The following is an 18,681-nucleotide window of genomic DNA, read 5'->3' as shown; positions in this document are numbered from 1 at the left end:
TTTGAGGAAGCTGGAGGCGTTTTTTGGGTTCCTCATCACCATCATGGCCCTGACCTTCGGATATGAGGTACCCCAGGAGCCACTGAGGGGCTGGAGCGGGTCCAGAGCCAGGAATGGAGCTGGGAATGGAGCTGGGAAGGGGCTGGAGTGGGTCCAGAGCCAGGAATGGAGCTGGGAATGGAGCTGGGAAGGGGCTGGAGCAGGTTCAGAGCCAGGAATGGAGCTGGAATGGGGCTGGAAGGGGCTGGAGTGGGTCCAGAGCAGGAATGGAGATGGGAAGGGCTGGAGCAGGTTCAGAGCCAGGAATGGAGCTGGGAAGGGGCTGGAGTGGGTCCAGAGCCAGAATGGAGATGGGAAGGGGCTGGAGCAGGTTCAGAGCCAGGAATGGAGCTGGGAAGGGGCTGGAGAGTGTCAGAGCCAGGAATGGAGCTGGGAAGGGGCTGGAACAGGTTCAGAGCCAGGAATGGAGCTGGGAAGGGGCTGGAGCAGGTTCAGAGCCAGGAATGGAGATGGGAAGGCTGGAGCAGGTTCAGAGCCAGGAATGGAGCTGGAAGGGGCTGGAGCAGGTTCAGAGCCAGGAATGGAGCTGGGAATGGAGCTGGAGTGGGTCCAGAGCCAGGAATGGAGCTGGGAAGGGCTGGAGCAGGTTCAGAGCCAGGAATGGAGCTGGGAAGGGGCTGGAACACCAGGAGAGGCTGGGGGAGCTCAGCCTGGAGAAAAGGAGGCTCAGGAGGGACCTTCTTGCTCTCCACAGCTCCCTGCCAGGAGGGGAATCAGCCAGGTGGGGGTTGAGCTCTGCTCCAGGTGACAGGATGAGAGGAAATGTCCTCCTAGAGGAGGTTTAGGATGGATATTGGGGAGAATTCCCACCTGGAAAAGGCTGCCCTGGGCAGGGAGGGAATTCCAGTCCCTGGGAATTTAAAAGCCACGTGGGTGTGACACTCAGGCCCAGGGTCAGTGGTGGCCTTGGCAGTGCTGAACCCAACGATCCCAGAGCCCTTCCCAATCTCAACAACTCCATGATTCAATGCTGTGATCCCACTCCTGTGCTGAAACAGCACCAAACCAGGGATGGACACTTCAAATGAAGGAATCTGAATTTGCTTTGTGGTTTTGCTGTGGAGCAGCCCCAAACTCCCTTTTTCCTGTGCCCAGTACATCACAGTGAAGCCCAACCAGGAGAAGCTGCTGCAGGGACTGTTCATCCCCTACTGCAAGGACTGTGGCACACCACAGCTGGAGCAGGCTGTGGGCATCGTGGGTGCCGTCATCATGCCCCACAACATGTACCTGCACTCTGCCCTGGTCAAGGTGAGCACCCCAGGAGGGGACCCTGGGCTCAGGAAACGCCCTCAGAGGAGCCCAGGGCACGTGGGGTGTTGTGGGGTGTTGGTGCCTGGAGGGGCTGGGCAGGGTTAAAGGAATAAAACAAGGATTTATTAAAAGATGCACCTTGGGCTCTACAAGAGCCTGCCCGAGGCTCCACCCAGGATGGACACCCAGGCACGAATTCTCACACTTTGATCAGTTTTGGTCCATCTCCAGATTGGGGTTAATTGTCCAATTGCAGCTTCAGGTGATGAGGTCTCATCCTCTCAGTCTGCTCCCCTCAGTTCCCTCTGGTTGCAGTTTTGGGCTGGAAGTGCAGGGTGTCCTTGGCTCTGGGGCTGGGGCAGGGTTGCTGTGTGTGCCTGGGCTGTGAGGAGAGCTCAGGGTGGAGTTCAGAGTTCGGTACCAAGGCAGGGCAGGCTCTGGAAAACACCAAAACACAAAATCTGAACCTGGAGGTGTCAGTGTGGGACCAGGGGTGCGTCCCCTCCGTGTCCCAGCATGGCTGACATGGCTGCAGCCAGCGCTGATTGCAGGGGCTAACGGTGAATTCCTGTCCCCTCTGCTGTCACTGTCCCTGTCCCCTCTCCTGTCCCCCCCCTCCTGTCCCTGTCCCCTCCCTCTGCTGTCACTGTCCCTGTCCCCTCTCCTGTCCCCCCCCTCCTGTCCCTGTCCCCTCCCTCTGCTGTCACTGTCCCTGTCCCCTCTGCTGTCACTGTCCCCTCTCCTGTCCCTGTCCCCCTCTCTGCTGTCCTGTCCCCTCTGCTGTCCCTGTCCCCCTCTCTGCTGTCCCTGTCCCCTCTGCTGTCCTGTCCCCTCCCTGCTGTCACTGTCCCCCTCCCTGCTGTCACTGTCCCCTCCCTTGCTGTCACTGTCCCCTCTCTGCTGTCCTGTCCCCTCTCTGCTGTCCCTGTCCCTCCTCTGCTGTCCCTGTCCCCTCCCTGCTGTCACTGTCCCCTCTGCTGTCCCTGTCCCCCCTCTGCTGTCACTGTCCCCCCTCTGCTGTCACTGTCCCTCTCTGCTGTCCCTGTCCCCTCTCCTGTCCCCCCCCTCCTGTCCCTGTCCCCTCCCTCTGCTGTCCCTGTCCCCTCCCTGCTGTCCCTGTCCCCTCTGCTGTCCCTGTCCCCTCTCCTGTCCCTGTCCCCTCTCCTGTCCCCTCTCTCCTGTCCCTGTCCCCCCCTCCTGTCCCTGTCCCCCCTCTGCTGTCCCTGTCCCCTCTGCTGTCCCTGTCCCCTCTGCTGTCCCTGTCCCCTCTCTCCTGTCCCTGTCCCCTCCCTGCTGTCCCTGTCCCCTCTCCTGTCCCTGTCCCCTCCCTCCTGTCCCCCCTCCTGTCCCTGTCCCCAGTCCCGCAGGTGAACCGTGCAGACAAGCGGGAGGTGCGAGAGGCCAATAAATATTTCTTCATCGAGTCGTGCATCGCGCTCTTCGTCTCCTTCATCATCAACATCTTCGTGGTGACCGTGTTCGCCGAGGCCTTCTTCAACAAAACCAACGCGGACGTGGTGAGTGGGACTGGGAGCACTGGGATGGACTGGGAGCACTGGGATGGACTGGGACTGACTGGGATGGACTGGGACTGACTGGGATGGACTGGGATGGACTGACTGGGAGCACTGGGATGGACTGGGACTGACTGGGATGGACTGGGACTGACTGGGAGCACTGGTGACTGACTGGGAGCACTGGGATGGACTGGGATGGACTGGGACTGACTGGGATGGACTGGGACTGACTGTGATGGACTGGGAGCACTGGGATGGACTGGGAGCACTGGGATGGACTGGGATGGACTGGGAGCACTGGGACTGACTGGGAGCACTGGGATGGACTGGGATGGACTGGGAGCACTGGGATGGACTGGGATGGACTGGGAGCACTGGGATGGACTGACTGGGAGCACTGGGATGGACTGGGACTGACTGGGAGCACTGGGATGGACTGGGAGCACTGGGATGGATGGACTGGGAGCACTGGGATGGACTGGGATGGACTGGGAGCACTGGGATGGACTGGGAGCACTGGGACGGACTGGGAGCACTGGGACGGACTGGGAGCACTGGGATGGACTGGGAGCACTGGGATGGACTGGGAGCACTGGGATGGACTGGGAGCACTGGGATGGACTGGGAGCACTGGGATGGACTGGGACGGACTGGGAGCACTGGGACTGACTGGGCTGGAGGGATGAGGGATGAGGTCAGAGCCTGATCCTGGGCTCAGCTTTGGGCCCCGGAGCTGAGGAAGGGTTTGGAGCACCAGGAGAGCCCGAGGAGGCTCAGCCTGGGGGAAAGGAGGCTCAGAGGGACCTTCACCCTCCTCACAGCCCCCCAGCACGGGGACACAGCCAGCTGGGGTCAGGCTCTGCTCCCAGGTGACAGCAGGACACAAAAACGGTCCGAGGGAGCTTTAGGTTGGAATTTAGGGAAAATTCCTCCATGGAAAAGCTGCTCAGGGAGCGGGTCCCCATCCCCTGGGGGGATTTAAACCCTGTGTGGGTGTGTCCCCATCCCCTGGGGGCATTTAAAACCTGTGTGGGTGTGGCACTTGGGGACATGGTCAGTGGTGGCCTTGGCAGTGCTGAGGTCACTGCTGGACCCAACGATCCCAGAGGATTTTCCATCCCAGCCCCTTCCCTCATCCCCACCCTTCGTGCCCCTGCAGCACCAGGTCTGTGCCAACTCCAGCAGCCCCCACTCCTCGCTCTTCCCCAACAACAACGACACCCTGGAGGTGGACATCTACAAGGGGGTGAGTGTCCCTGGGGAGGGTGGCTTGGGGACAGCCCAGTGACCCTGTCTGGTGTCCCTGGGGAGGGTGGCTTGGGGACAGCCCTGTGACCCTGTCTGGTGTCCCTGGGGAGGGTGGCCTGGGGACAGCCCTGTGACCCTGTCTGGTGTCCCTGGGGGGTGACAGCCGTGTCTGGGACAGCCCAGTGACCCTGTCTGGTGTCCCCAAGGGGTGACAGCCACATCTGGGACAGCCCAGTGACCCTGTCTGGTGTCCCCAAGGGGTGACAGCCGTGTCTGGGACAGCCCAGTGACCCTGTCTGGTGTCCCCAAGGGGTGACAGCCACGTCTGGGACAGCCCAGTGACCCTGTCTGGTGTCCCCAAGGGGTGACAGCCACGTCTGGGACAGCCCAGTGACCCTGTCTGGTGTCCCCAGGGGGTGACAGCCACATCTGGGTCTGCCCTGTGACCCTGTCTGGTGTCCCTGGGGGGTGACAGCCACATCTGGGACAGCCCCAGTGACCCTGTCTGGTGTCCCTGGGGGGTGACAGCCGTGTCTGGGACAGCCCAGTGACCCTGTCTGGTGTCCCCAGGGGGTGACAGCCACGTCTGGGACAGCCCAGTGACCCTGTCTGGTGTCCCCAGGGGGTGACAGCCACGTCTGGGTCTGCCCTGTGACCCTGTCTGGCGTCCCCAAGGGGTGACAGCCGTGTCTGGGACAGCCCAGTGACCCTGTCTGGTGTCCCCAGGAGGTGACAGCCGTGTCTGGGACAGCCCAGTGACCCTGTCTGGTGTCCCTGGGGGGTGACAGCCGTGTCTGGGACAGCCCTGTGACCCTGTCTGGTGTCCCTGGGGGGTGACAGCCGTGTCTGGGACAGCCCAGTGACCCTGTCTGGTGTCCCCAGGAGGTGACAGCCGAGTCTGGGACAGCCCAGTGACCCTGTCTGGTGTCCCCAAGGGGTGACAGCCACGTCTGGGACAGCCCAGTGACCCTGTCTGGTGTCCCTGGGGGGTGACAGTCGTGTCTGGGACAGCCCAGTGACCCTGTCTGGCGTCCCCAAGGGGTGACAGCCGTGTCTGGGACAGCCCAGTGACCCTGTCTGGTGTCCCCAGGGGGTGACAGCCGTGTCTGGGACAGCCCAGTGACCCTGTCTGGTGTCCCCAGGGGGTGACAGTCGTGTCTGGGACAGCCCAGTGACCCTGTCTGGTGTCCCTGGGGGGTGACAGCCACATCTGGGACAGCCCAGTGACCCTGTCTGGTGTCCCCAGGAGGTGACAGCCACATCTGGGACAGCCCAGTGACCCTGTCTGGTGTCCCCAAGGGGTGACAGCCGTGTCTGGGACAGCCCAGTGACCCTGTCTGGTGTCCCCAAGGGGTGACAGCCGTGTCTGGGACAGCCCAGTGACCCTGTCTGGTGTCCCCAAGGGGTGACAGCCGTGTCTGGGACAGCCCAGTGACCCTGTCTGGTGTCCCCAGGGGGTGACAGCCGTGTCTGGGACAGCCCAGTGACCCTGTCCGGTGGCAGCTGCTGCTCCTGGTTAAACTGGGAGCGCTGGGGCTGGGAGCAGGAGGGGGATCCCCAGAGCAGGGCTGAGGAAAGAAGGGTCCTTGAGCCCCTCTCGTTTTACTCCTGGGAGTTCCTCGTGCTCCTCCTGCCCTGGGGGTGACGGAGCCGCTCTCTCCCCGTCCAGGGCGTCGTCCTCGGCTGCTACTTCGGCCCCGCCGCCCTCTACATCTGGGCCATCGGGATCCTGGCGGCCGGGCAGAGCTCCACCATGACCGGCACCTACTCGGGCCAGTTCGTCATGGAGGTAACGCTGCTCCTCCTCCTCCTCACTCCCTCTACTCACTCCTTACTCCTAATTCCTTATTCTTGCTGCTTTGCTCCTCTCTCCACTCCTCACTCGCTACTCCTTGCTCTGTACTTTGCACTCGGTGCTCCTCACTCTTCGCTGGGTATTTGTGGTTCTCCTACTCCTCGCTGCGTTCTCCTTGCTCCGTATTCTCTACTCCATGTTCCCTGTAGTCCTTACTCCATCCTCCTCACTCTGCTCCTTGCTTACACCTTACTCATCTGCTCCTTACCCTGCACTCCTCACCCTTCACTCTGCACTCCCCTCTACTCCTCCCTGTGTTCTCCTGGCTCTGTGTCCCGTCCTCTTTACTCCTCTCTACTCCTTCCTTACTCCTCGCTCCCTCCTCGCCCTCTCAGCCCCGCTGCCCCATCCCCCCCACAGAGGTTCCTGCTCCTCACTCCTCACTCCTCACTCCTCACTCCTCACTCCTTACTCCCTCCTCGCCCCCACCCAGGGCTTCCTGAGCCTGTGCTGCTCCTGGACTACTCACTCCTTACTCACTCCTTACTCACTCCTTACTCACTCCTTACTCACTCCTTACTCACTCCTTACTCACTCCTTACTCACTCCTTACTCACTCCTTACTCCTTACTCACTCCTTACTCACTCCTTACTCACTCCTTACTCCTTACTCCTAACTCCTTACTCCTAACTCCTTACTCCTAACTCCTTACTCACTCCTCACTCCTTACTCACTCTTTACTCACGGTCTCCCCATGCCCCCCCCAGGATTTCCTGAACCTGTGCTGGTCCTGGACTACTCTCACCTTACTCTCACCTTACTCTCACTCACTCCTCACTCACTCCTCACTCACTCCTCACTCACTCCTCACTCACTCCTCACTCACTCCTTACTCACTCCTCACTCCTTACTCCTAACTCCTTACTCCTAACTCCTTACTCCTAACTCCTTACTCCTCTCTCCTTACTCCTCTCTCCTTACTCCTCTCTCCTTACTCTCTCCTTACTCTCTCCTTACTCTCTCCTTACTCTCTCCTTACTCACTCCTTACTCTCTCCTTACTCTCTCCTTACTCACTCCTTACTCTCTCCTTACTCTCTCCTTACTCCCTGTCTCCCGCAGGGTTTCCTGAACCTGCGCTGGTCGCGCTTTGCGCGGGTGCTGCTGACGCGCTCCATCGCCGTCACCCCCACGCTGTTCGTGGCGATTTTCCAGGACGTGGAGCACCTGACGGGGATGAACGATTTCCTGAACGTGCTCATGAGCCTCCAGGTGCGCTGGGGCTGCGCCTGGAACCGGCCTCTCCCAGCCCAGCTGCCCGGGGCTGGAGCAGCCTGGCCGGTGGAAGGTGTCCCTGTGGGGTGGAGGGATGGGGTGGGATGAGCGTTCATCCATCCTGGGGTTCCGAGTGTTCATTCACCCATCCCGGGATTCTGAGCGTTCACCCATCCTGGGGTTCTGAGCATTAACCCATCCCAGGGCTCTGAGCGTTCATTCACCCATCCCGGGGTTCCGTGCATTCACGCATCCTGGGGTTCTGAGCGTTCACCCATCCTGGGGTTCTGAGCATTCACCCATCCCGGGATTCTGAGCGTTCATTCACCCATCCCGGGGTTCCGAACATTCACCCATCCCGGGATTCCGAACGTTCGTTCACCCATCCCGGGATTCTGAGTGTTCACCCATCCCGGGGTTCCGTGCATTCACCCATCCCGGGATTCCGAGCGTTCATTCACCCATCCCGGGATTCTGAGTGTTCACCCATCCCGGGGTTCCGAGTGTTCGTTCACCCATCCCAGGGTTCCGAGCGTTCATTCACCCATCCCGGGGTTCTGAGTGTTCATTCACCCATCCCAGGGCTCTGAGCGTTCACCCATCCCAGGGTTCTGAGCATTCACCCATCCCAGATTCCGAGCATTCACCCATCCCAGATTCCGAGTGTTCATTCACCCATCCCGGGGTTCCGTGCATTAACCCATCCCAGGGTTCCGAGTGTTCATTCACCCATCCCGGGGTTCCGTGGTGGTCAGAGCGATTCCAGCTCTTTGTTCTCCTCTGGTTTCCTGCCTGTTGCAGCTCCCGTTCGCGCTGATCCCGGTGCTCACCTTCACCAGCCTGCCCAGCGTCATGCACGACTTCGCTAACGGCCTGTGAGTGCCACGGGGGCACCTGGGGGCATCTGGGACGTGTGGGCACACCTGGGGACACCTGGGCACACCTGGGGACACCTGGGACACACCTGGGGACACCTGGGCACACCTGGGCACACCTGGGCACACCTGGGGACACCTGGGGACACCTGGGACACACCTGGGGACACCTGGGTGCACCTGGGGACACCTGGGGACACCTGGGCACACCTGCCCCTCACCTGGGCACACCTGGGCACACCTGGGGACACCTGCCCCTCACCTGGGGACACCTGGGGACACCTGGGGACACCTGGGCACACCTGGGGACACCTGCTCCTCACCTGGGCACACCTGGGCACACCTGGGTACACCTGGGTACACCTGCCCCTCATCTGGGCACACCTGGGTACACCTGCCCCTCATCTGGGCACACCTGGGCACACCTGGGCATGCCTGGGGACACACCTGCCCCTCACCTGGGCACATCTGGGGACACCTGGGGACACCTGCCCCTCACCTGGGCACACCTGGGCATGCCTGCCCCTTACCTGGGTACACCTGGGGGCACCTGGGCACACCTTCCCCTCACCTGGGCACATCTGGGCACTCCTGCCCCTCACCTGGGCACATATGGGGACACCTGGGGACACCTGGGCACACCTGCCCCTCACCTGGGCACATCTGGGCATGCCTGCCCCTTACCTGGGTACAGCTGGGGACACTTGGACACACCTTCCCCTCACCTGGGCACATCTGGGCACACCTTCCCCTCACCTGGGCACATCTGGGCACTGCTGCCCCTCACCTGCTGCATCCCCCAGCTCACCCCCCGTGTCCCACCTTGCTCCCAGGTTCTGGAAGGTGGCCGGGGGTCTCCTGATCCTGCTCATCTGCTGCATCAACATGTACTTCGTGGTGGCCTACGTGATGTCCCTGCACAACCTGGGGCTCTACATCGGGGCTGCCGTGCTCAGCGTCATCTACCTGTCCTTCGTGGCGTACCTGGTGAGTCAGGCTCCAGCTGGGAGAAGACTCTGGAGCAGCAGCTCCTCTGCACCTGTCTGTGTGTCTGTGGAAATCAGGGAATGACCCTGGAACCGCAGGGTGGGATGGGCTGGGAGGGGTTTGAAAGGCAATTTCATCCAACTCCTCTGCCACGGGCAGGGACAGCTCCCACCTGGCCAGGTGCATCCAACCTGGCCTTGAACACTTCTAGGGATGGAGAATGATCTGGGGAATCCATGCCAGGGCCTCCTCACAGGGAGGAATTCCTCCCAAAAATAAAAATCCTCCTCTGGGCCTGTTCCAGCAGCTCCACATCCTGGTTGTGGTGCCTGGAGCTGGAGCAGCTCTGCAGGTGGGGTCTCACCTGAGCGGGGCAGAGGAGCAGGAACCCCCCCCTCACCTGCTGCCCACGCTGGGGGGTCAGGCCAGGCTGTCCCTGGTGCCATCCCTTGGGGCTGTCCCTGATGCCATCCCTTGGAAATGTCCCCAATGCCATCCCTTGGGACTGTCCCCAATGCCATCCCTTGGGGCTGTCCCCAGTGCTGTCCCTTGGGGCTGTCCCTGATGCCATCCCTTGGGGCTGTCCCTGATGCCATCCCTTGGGGCTGTCCCCTCCCCTCTCAGCTCTGGGTCCCCAGGGGGGCTGGTCCCAGGCACTGGTCCCAGTACAGGCACCAGGGACCCCAGTTGTCACCCGGGTACGGAGCCATTGAGTGTCACGTTCTGCCCGACCCCTGATCCATCAGTGACCCCCAGGGGATCCCCCCTGGGACCCCAGTGGGGTTTTACCCCAGCCAGGCTCAGGTTTGGGGTCCCCAGTGCTGGGAAGGGGTTGGAGCCCCCGGAGGGGCTGAGGGAGCTGGGGGGGCTCAGCCTGGAGAAAAGGAGGCTCAGGGGGTCCCTTCTGGCCCCCCACACCTCCCTGACAGTCGGGGTCAGCCAGGTGGGGTCAGGCTGTGCTCCCAGGGACCAGGAGCAGGGGAAGCAGCCTCCAAGGGAAGGTGAGGTTGGATCCTGGGGACAATTCCTGGAAAGGGCTGTCAGACCCTGCCACAGCTGCCCAAGGCAGGCTGGGGTCCCCATTCCCTGAAAGCCAGCTGGATGTGGCACTTGGGGACACAGCCAGTGCTGAACCCAGCGATCCCAGAGGATTTCTGCCCCATTCCATAACCCCGTGGCACCCCTGTGCCAGCCTGACCGTCCCCTCCTGTCCCCGCAGACGTGGCTGTGCCTCGTTGCCCTGGGCGCCTCCTTCCTGGCCTGCGGGAGCACGGTAAGCGTCACCCGGACCCTGCACCTGGAGCCGCCGCCCTCCCACCCCCCCAAATAACCGGGGGGGGGCTGGAGAGACCCCAAGAGCCGCCAGCAGAGCCCCGGGGGCCTCGACAGCTCTGGGAGAACAGCCCGGAACCCTCGGGGCAGGAGTTCCTTTGCTGAACCCCAAATCATCCCTGGATGGGAGACACGGCTGGGGGGGGACAGCAGCAGCCTGACCCCTCCCCATTTTCCTTTCAATCCCTGCAAATTCCTCATCCCAAAGCGTTTGACCCCCCCCATGGTACAAACACTGACCTCCAGGAGCGCTGCTCTGGCGCTGACCTGGACAAACAAATAGGCAAATAAGCTAAAAATTCCCCAAATCCCCTCCTGGGTGATGTTTGGGGATGCTGCTGTGGCTGGACACGGTGTGACACTACAGCTGGAGCTACCTCTGCTGCCAGAGCAGATTTGGTACTTTTATCACTGGAAAACATTTCCTGTTCCCATGAGAACGGGAAACTCGAGCATTAATATTGTCACTACTGGTTTTTAATGGCCCTGTGTGGGATTTTGGGGTCAGCAAATGAAACGAGTTCGTGGTTATTTATGATTTTATGACTTTGTTCCCTGTGATCCATGGAAATGCTCTTGGAGTTCTCAAAAATCCCTGGATTGTAACTCAAAATCAGGCTGTGAAGGCTCCAAGAGCTTTTTCCAGGGGTTTCCTTGCTGCTCTTGCTTGTTCTGGATTTAACCCTCTCCTATCATGTCCCTTTTGTTTAATGAATTTTGGAAGAAGCTTGGCCAGGAATGTGACCTGAGTGCAACAGAGTGGATTGGGATGGAGGGAACTGGGTGTCCTTTGGATCTCCCAGGGGTGTTTTGGGGCCCCTCCTTGCCTGTTGGGGTGGGTTTGAATCTCTGGATCATGGAAATTGGGTGTTGAAAGCTCGGGTTTGGGTTATTTAGGGAAATTCCCTTCTCTGTCCAGCTGGAGCTGCAGCAGAGGCACAGCTCCATGGCTTTAGATCCCCAAATCCTTCATGGATCTGCAAATGGATCATGGGGGGCCCCAAACCTCTCCTGGGGCCCGAGCCAGGGTGTTCCAGCCCAATCCTGGTTTATTTGGGATTCCTGCTCAGGGCCAGGGCTCCATCCCCCACTGTCCATTGGCATTTCCCTGCCCTCCCAGCCCCAGGCAGGGAATTCTCTCTGAAATAAAATCCCTGCAGTATCCAGCTCTTGGGAATGGTTTGGGATCTGCTGACAGGGATTTGGGATCTGCTGACAGGGATTTGGGATCTGCTCACGGGGATTTGGGATCTGCTCACAGGGATTTGGGATCTGCTCACGGGGATTTGGGATCTGCTGACGGGGATTTGGGATCTGCTCACGGGGATTTGGGATCTGGTCACGGGGATTTGGGATCTGCTGATGGGAATTTGGGATCTTCTCACAGGGATTTGGGATCTGCTCACGGGGATTTGGGATCTGCTCACAGGGATTTGGGATCTGCTCACAGGGATTTGGGATCTGCTGACGGGGATTTGGGATCTGCTCACAGGGATTTGGGATCTGCTGACGGGGATTTGGGATCTGCTGACAGGGATTTGAGATCTGCTGACGGGGATTTGGGATCTGGTCACGGGGATTTGGGATCTGCTCACAGGGATTTGGGATCTGCTGACAGGGATTTGAGATCTGCTGACGGGGATTTGGGATCTGCTCACAGGGATTTGGGATCTGCTCACAGGGATTTGGGATCTGCTGACGGGGATTTGAGATCTGCTGACGGGGATTTGGGATCTGGTCACGGGGATTTGGGATCTGCTCACGGGGATTTGGGATCTGCTCACGGGGATTTGGGATCTGCTGACGGGGATTTGGGATCTGCTCACGGGGATTTGGGATCTGCTCACAGGGATTTGGGATCTGCTCACGGGGATTTCTTCCCTTCCATGAGCAAACCCCGTGTCCTGTCCCAGGACTGGAGCAGCTCAGGGCAGCCCCTCCTGCTCTGAGCTTCTGTGGAGTTTTATCCCTCAGCACCCGAGGTCTGGGGTTATTCCCTGGTGCCCAGGACACGTTCCAGGGATGAAGCTGAAAACAGAGCCCAGCAGGAAAACTCCCCTGTGGTTTGAGGCAGGATCAGATCCCTCTTCCCACCCTTTCCCAAACCAGCTGAGACTTGCAGCTCCCCCTGACCACAATGGATTTCCAGCTTTCCTGTTGTTATCCCAGAATTCCAGCAGGATTTAACCCTGTAGTGTAACATTTGTAGGTTTTACACCCATTCCCACAACACAACAGCCACGAGCTGTGGGATTTGTGGGGTGTGGGGGGGATGAAGGGCTGGACCAGAGGTGGACTCAGGCTTTGGAATCCTGCTGAACCACCCCCAGCTTTCCTGGGCTGGGAATTTTGGCTTGGGAGGGCTCAGCTCTCCTGGCTGAAACACTGACTGTGCGTGGAGCCTCCAGCTCTGGGTCCCCATCTGTGGCCTCTGCTCCGTGCTGCACTAACCTGGGGGTTTTTCCCTTTGGTCCTGGTTGTACAAACCCCCTTTGCCATTAAAACATGGAAACTTTTCCACCTTGGCTTCCTGGGTCATTTTTTGGGGCTGTTGCTGGCTGTGACAGAGCCCCTGACACTCTGGAGCTGCGCCCGTGGGCTCGTTGCCTTTTTCCCAACCTGGAAATGACACTGGAAATCATTTTAGCCCAGAGTTAATATAATATAAAATAAAAGGGGATCTTTATTTGAAAGCCCTTGGGGGCAGTTTTGGGAAGAGCTCCACAAAATCCCATCCCCACAGGGCTGAGGACATTGTAGGTTTGGGGAAATTAGCATAATTGATAGAAGCACCAATTAGGAGGACAAGGGGTGATGCAATTTCCCTCCCAGGTGCCCCCCTCGGCCCTGGCTGTGCTCTGTCCATGAAATTCATCTCCAAGAGTGGTTCCCAGGGCTTGGAGCTCTGGAATTTTGTCTTTCTGCCTAGGGAAAGGCCATGGAAAAACACTGGGAAAAGTATTTATTAATCCTACAGGCTCCAGAGCTCCAAATGTAGGCGCAAAGAATACAGAGAACATAAAAAAGGCAAAACTCAGAAGGGCATCAGGGTGAGCTGGGGCGTGTCCCTGTCCCCTGGATTCACTCCCAGGCTCCTGCTGTGCCCGTTCCATCACCGGCAGAGCCGGGGCTCCCTCACCCTGCAGCTCCTTCCCCTTGGAATTCCTGCAGTGGGATCAGCACATCCCTCCTGTCCTGCTTCATCCACCAGCTGCGCCAAAAAAACTGAAATTAGGATTATTTCCCCTGCTTTTGCCCCTCCGGAGCCTCAGCTCTGGCTTAGTTTAACACTGGAGGATTTGCAGTGTCGTCTTGTAATTAAGCAGCCTGTGCAGTCAATGCTAATTAAGGCTCTTCCATGGCCCGAATTTAATTGAGCTGGAGCAGTTAATTGGGGCTGCAGGGGGAGGAGACTCTCGGAGCCCTGGGTGGGGCTGGGCTGGGATCCGCTCCCGGTTAACTCCATTCCTTCTGGCCGCTGCTAATTAATGGCCACTGCTAATTAATGGCCACTGTTAATTAATGGGCAGGCGGTGACTCTGGGGCCGTGGCCGGAGCTGCCACCCCGGCACCCACCCGGGCTTTGTTAAGCTGGGCTCGACTGAGGCTTTCTTAACCCGGGATCAGCTCTGCTTTCATTAAATCCTGCCCTGCTCAACTCTGGCTTCATTAAACCAGGCTTAATTCAGGTTTTGTTAAACCGTCCTCAATTTGAGCTTCATTAAACCCGTCTCAACTTGCTCTTTGTTAAACCAGGCTCAGTTTGGGCTTCATTAAATCGTGGCTTTGTTAAAGCAGCTTCCATTTCATCTTTGTTACCTGAGCTTCATTTGGGCTTCCTTAAACCTTCCTTAAACCTTCCTTAAACCTTCCTTAAACCGTCTTGGGTTTAGTTAAACTATCTATGGCTCAGGCTTCCTTAAACCTTCCTTAAACTCTCTTTGGGCTGGGTTAAACTCTCTTTGGCTCAGGCTTCTTTAAACCTTCCTTAAACCAACTCGGGTTTAGTTAAACTCTCTTTGGCTCAGGCTTCTTAACTCAGGCTGAGCTGGGGCTCATTAAATCCCCCGGGCATTAATTGTCGCCTTCCCCTCCCCAGGGCCGCCTGGGCTTCGCCGCCCACCCCGAGCTCTTCCTCCTCGACCACGTCGATCCCGACCCGTCCGTCCCCAGGTGACCCCAGGAGCGGAGCGGACCCGGGACCCCCCCCAGGACCCCCCCAGGACCCCCGGAGCTGTGGGACTGAGCCCGGGACCCCCGGGACCCCCGGAGCGGTGGGACTGACCCCGGGACCCCCGGAGCTGTGGGACTGAGCCCGGGACCCCCCCGGGACCCCCGGAGCGGTGGGACTGAGCCCGGGACCCCTCCGTGCCTCGGGACCCCCGGAGCGGTGGGACTGGCCCCAGGACCCCCCCAGGACCCCCGGTACCCCCGGAGCGGTGGGACAGACCCCGGGACCCCTCGGTGCCCCGGGACCCCCGGAGCGGTGGGACTGAGCCCGGGACCCCCCCGGGACCCCCAGGACCAACCCCCCCGGGACCCCCGGAGCAGTGGGACTGACCCCGGGACCCCTCCGTGCCCCGGGACCCCCCCGGGACCCCCGGAGCGGTGGGACTGACCCCGGGACCCCCCCAGGACCCCCGGGACCCCCGGAGCGGTGGGACTGACCCCGGGACCCCCCCAGGACCCCCCCAGGACCCCCGGTGCGGTGGGACTGAGCCCGGGACCCCCCCAGGACCCCCCCAGGACCCCCGGAGCAGTGGGACTGATCCCGGGACCCCCCCCGTGCCCCGCCCGGAGCCCCGCGCGTGTGGCGGGAGCAGAGCGGAGCCGGCACCGGGGACAGCGGGACCAGGAGGAGCCCCCGGGCCTGGGACAGCTCTGGGACCCTCAAAGCTTTTCCCCATTTCCCCCAAACTGCGGCTCCGGGAAGAATCCCGGGATATTTCCCGGATTTCCGATCACTCCAGTGCGATTTTGCTCCTTGGCGGTTTTCCATCATTTGGGGCTATTCCAGGCTGTTCCCTGAATTCCCAGTAAAAGCCGGATTTGCTGCCAGGCTCTGGGGACAGAGACATTTCCCAGCATTTCCAGGAGTTTTGGGCGCTTCCAGAGCTCCAGATCCACCCTCAGGAGGGTTCAAGGACAACAATTCCCGAAAAAACGCGACGGAGCGCCGGGAATCTCCTTCTTCCTTTTCAGCCTGTTTTAGAAATAAAAATGACGCTGCCCAGTCCCTTTTCCCACGGAATTCCATTTATTCCCAGTTTCCCATCCTGGTGGCACTGGACAGGTCCGGGTGACCTGGAGCCATTTGGGTTTGGCGGGAAATTGGAGCCTCGGGGTTGATTTTGGCTGGAGACCCAAAACTGCTCCGTTTGGGCTCGGGGGTCGCGGGGTCACCCCCCGGGCAGGGACACGCTGGGGACACCCTGGGGACACCCCCGGGCAGGGACACCCTGGGGACACCCTGGGGACACCCTGGGGACATCCCCGGGCAGGGACACCCTGGGGACACCCTGGGGACACCCCCGGGCAGGGACACCCTGGGGACACCCTGGGGACACCCCCGGGCAGGGACACCCTGGGGACACCCTGGGGACATCCCCGGGCAGGGACACCCTGGGGACACCCTGGGGACACCCCCGGGCAGGGACACCCTGGGGACACCCTGGGGACACCCCCGGGCAGGGACACCCTGGGGACACCCTGGGGACACCCCCGGGCAGAGACACCCTGGGGACATCCCCGGGCAGGGACACCCTGGGGACACCCTGGGGACACCCCCGGGCAGGGACACCCTGGGGACACCCCCGGGCAGGGACACCCTGGGGACACCCTGGGGACACCCCCGGGCAGGGACACCCTGGGGACACCCTGGGGACACCCCCGGGCAGGGACACCCTGGGGACACCCTGGGGACATCCCCGGGCAGGGACACGCTGGGGACACCCCCGGGGGGCTCCGGGGCAGGGACGGGGCCGAGCTCGGGGGGATTTTTTGGGATTCCCCGGGAAATGGCGGCGTGCCCCGCCCACCGGTGACGTCACACACGGCAGCCAATGGGGATGCGGGGGGTGGGCGGGGCCGCGCTCGCGGCACCCGGGTGTTGGCGGGAAGGGAGCGGGGCCTGTTCTGCCCCAGTTCTGCCCCAGTTCAGTCCCAGTTCAGTCCCAGTTCAATCCCAGTTCTGCCCCAGTCCAGTTCCAGTCCACTCCCAGTCCTGCCCCAGTTTAATCCCAGTTCAGTCCTAGTCCAGTCCCAGTCCCAGTTCATTCCCAGTTCAGTCCAGTCCTGCCCCAGTTCAGTCCCAGTCCTGTCCCAGTTCAGTCCAGTCCCAGTTCAGTCCAGTCCTGCCCCAGTTTAATCCCAGTTCAGTCCCAGTCCTGCCCCAGTCCGCTCCCAGTCCAGTCCCAGTCCTGCCCCAGTTCAGTCCAGTTCAGTCCCAGTCCTGCCCCAGTTCAGTCCCAGTTCAGTCCAGCTCAGTCCCAGTCCTGCCCCAGTTCTGTTCCAGTTCAGTCCCAGTTCAGTCCAGTCCCAGTTCAGTCCCAGTCCTGCCCCAGTTCTGTCCCAGTCCTGCTCCAGTTCTGTCCCAGTTCAGTCCCAGTTCTGTCCCAGTCCAGTCCCAGTTCTGTCCCAGTCCAGTCCCAGTTCAGTCCTAGTCCTGCCCCAGTTCAGTCCCAGTCCACTCCCAGTCCTGCCCCAGTTCAATCCCAGTTCAGTCCTAGTCCAGTCCCAGTCCCAGTTCATTCCCAGTTCAGTCCAGTCCTGCCCCAGTTCAGTCCCAGTCCTGCCCCAGTTCTGTCCCAGTTCAGTCCAGTCCCAGTTCAGTCCCAGTCCTGCCCCAGTTTAATCCCAGTTCAGTCCCAGTCCTGCCCCAGTTTGCTCCCAGTCCTGCCCTAGTCCTGCCCCAGTTCAGTCCCAGTTCCAGTCCAGTTCCAGTCCACTCCCAGTCCCAGTCCGCCCCCATTCCTCTCCCAGCACCACCCAGTCCCGTCCCAGTCCGTTCCCAGTTTGCCGCTGGAAGCTCCGCCAGGGAACGCCCGGACACCGCCGGCCCCGCCCCGGGCGGCAAATTCCCAGTTTGTCCCATTTATCCTGGAACTGGGTCGGGCGTTGCCCCGGGACGAGTTTCGTTCAGTAATCAAAGAGGAATTAAATGCCCCAGAATTTGGCGGCGTTTGTCGGGGAATTCCTCTTTTTTCTTACAGATTTTCCTTTTAAAATAACCCCAAAACGCAAGAAAAAAAAATTATTTGTGAAAAAACTGCGGGGAAACCGGAGGAATTTGGGTGAAAAAGGAAGAAATCGGGGTGAAAGACGAGAAGTTTTGCAGTGAAATAGGCGGGATTTATTCTGGGGGGAATTTTGGGGAAACCAAAGGATTTTGTATGAAGCAGGAGGAATTTGAGGTGAATTATGTGGAATTGCAATGAAAAAGAAAGAATTGGGGGTTGAAACTGGAGAAATTTGGGGTTCCCTCTTACAAATATGGGGGGAAAGGGAATCTCCGTGTTATTAAATAAAATTAATTTCACGATATTGACGGGGGGAGCGGGGGCTGAAGGGAGCCCCACCCAGGCCACGCCCCTTTCCGTGCTTGGGGGCGTGGCCTGATATCGCCCCGCCCCTCCCGTGCTTGGGGGCGTGGCCTGAGAACGCCCCGCCCCCTCCGTGCTGTGGGCGTGGCCTGAGAACCCGCCCCGCCCTCAGCGGGGCTCGGCGCGATGTAAACACGGCCTGGCCACGCCCCCTCCATTCCCAGCCAATCAGCGCCCGGTGTCCGTTTCAAGGCTCCCCCCCGGCCCCGCCCCCCGCGCGCCCGTAGCGCAATCCCGGCCGCGGCCCCGCCCCTGCCCCGGTGCGGGGGCGCCTGGAAACCGCCGCGGCCCCGTTCCCTCCGGTGGGCGCGCGCGGCCCCCCCGCCCCTCCCCCGCCCCCCCCGGGCCGGACGGCGGCGGGAGCGGCAGGTACGGGGGGGGGGGCGGGGCTGAGCCCCCCGGGCGGGGGGAGGCGGTCACCGGGAGGGGCCGGCGCGTGTGTCCCCCCCCCCCACACCCCCCCCCCCCGTCCCCGGTGTCCCCCGTTCGCTGTCACCCTCCTGTTGATGTCCTCCCCGGGACGCCTCCGTCCGCCCCGCCGCTCCCGGAGGCGCTGCCGGGGGAAGGGAGAGGTGCGGGGACAGCTCCGCTGTGGGGACACCCCGCCCCCGGTGACCCGGTGAACGGGCGGTGACAGCGGGAGCAGCCGGGGGATGGGGGGAGCCGGGGGTACCGGGGAGTCCGGGGGGGCTTCGGAGGCCGCGGCCCGGTTCAAGTAATCCAGGATAGGCTGTTCC

The 18,681-nt window shown here is 60.9% G+C and overlaps 1 protein-coding gene across 1 annotated transcript; it reads left to right on the top strand.

The window, feature by feature from the left end:
* Nucleotides 1-4: 4 nt before the first annotated feature.
* Nucleotides 5-12,863, top strand: LOC131574420 (natural resistance-associated macrophage protein 2-like; the record flags this gene model as incomplete). Its single annotated transcript, XM_058828887.1, has 9 exons — nucleotides 5-67; nucleotides 1,156-1,316; nucleotides 2,678-2,831; nucleotides 3,991-4,077; nucleotides 5,749-5,868; nucleotides 6,997-7,146; nucleotides 7,951-8,024; nucleotides 8,858-9,011; nucleotides 10,231-12,863. Coding segments are annotated over 9 exons (1,074 nt in total), but the record flags the coding sequence as incomplete, so codon positions are not given.
* Between the last annotated feature and the right edge of the window lie 5,818 nt (nucleotides 12,864-18,681).

This window comes from Poecile atricapillus, unplaced genomic scaffold (assembly GCF_030490865.1).
Source record: "Poecile atricapillus isolate bPoeAtr1 unplaced genomic scaffold, bPoeAtr1.hap1 scaffold_311, whole genome shotgun sequence".
Taxonomy (NCBI): Eukaryota; Metazoa; Chordata; class Aves; order Passeriformes; family Paridae; genus Poecile; species Poecile atricapillus.
The sequence above is the reverse complement of the archived record's forward strand: the minus strand, read 5'-3'. Positions and strand labels throughout refer to the sequence as shown.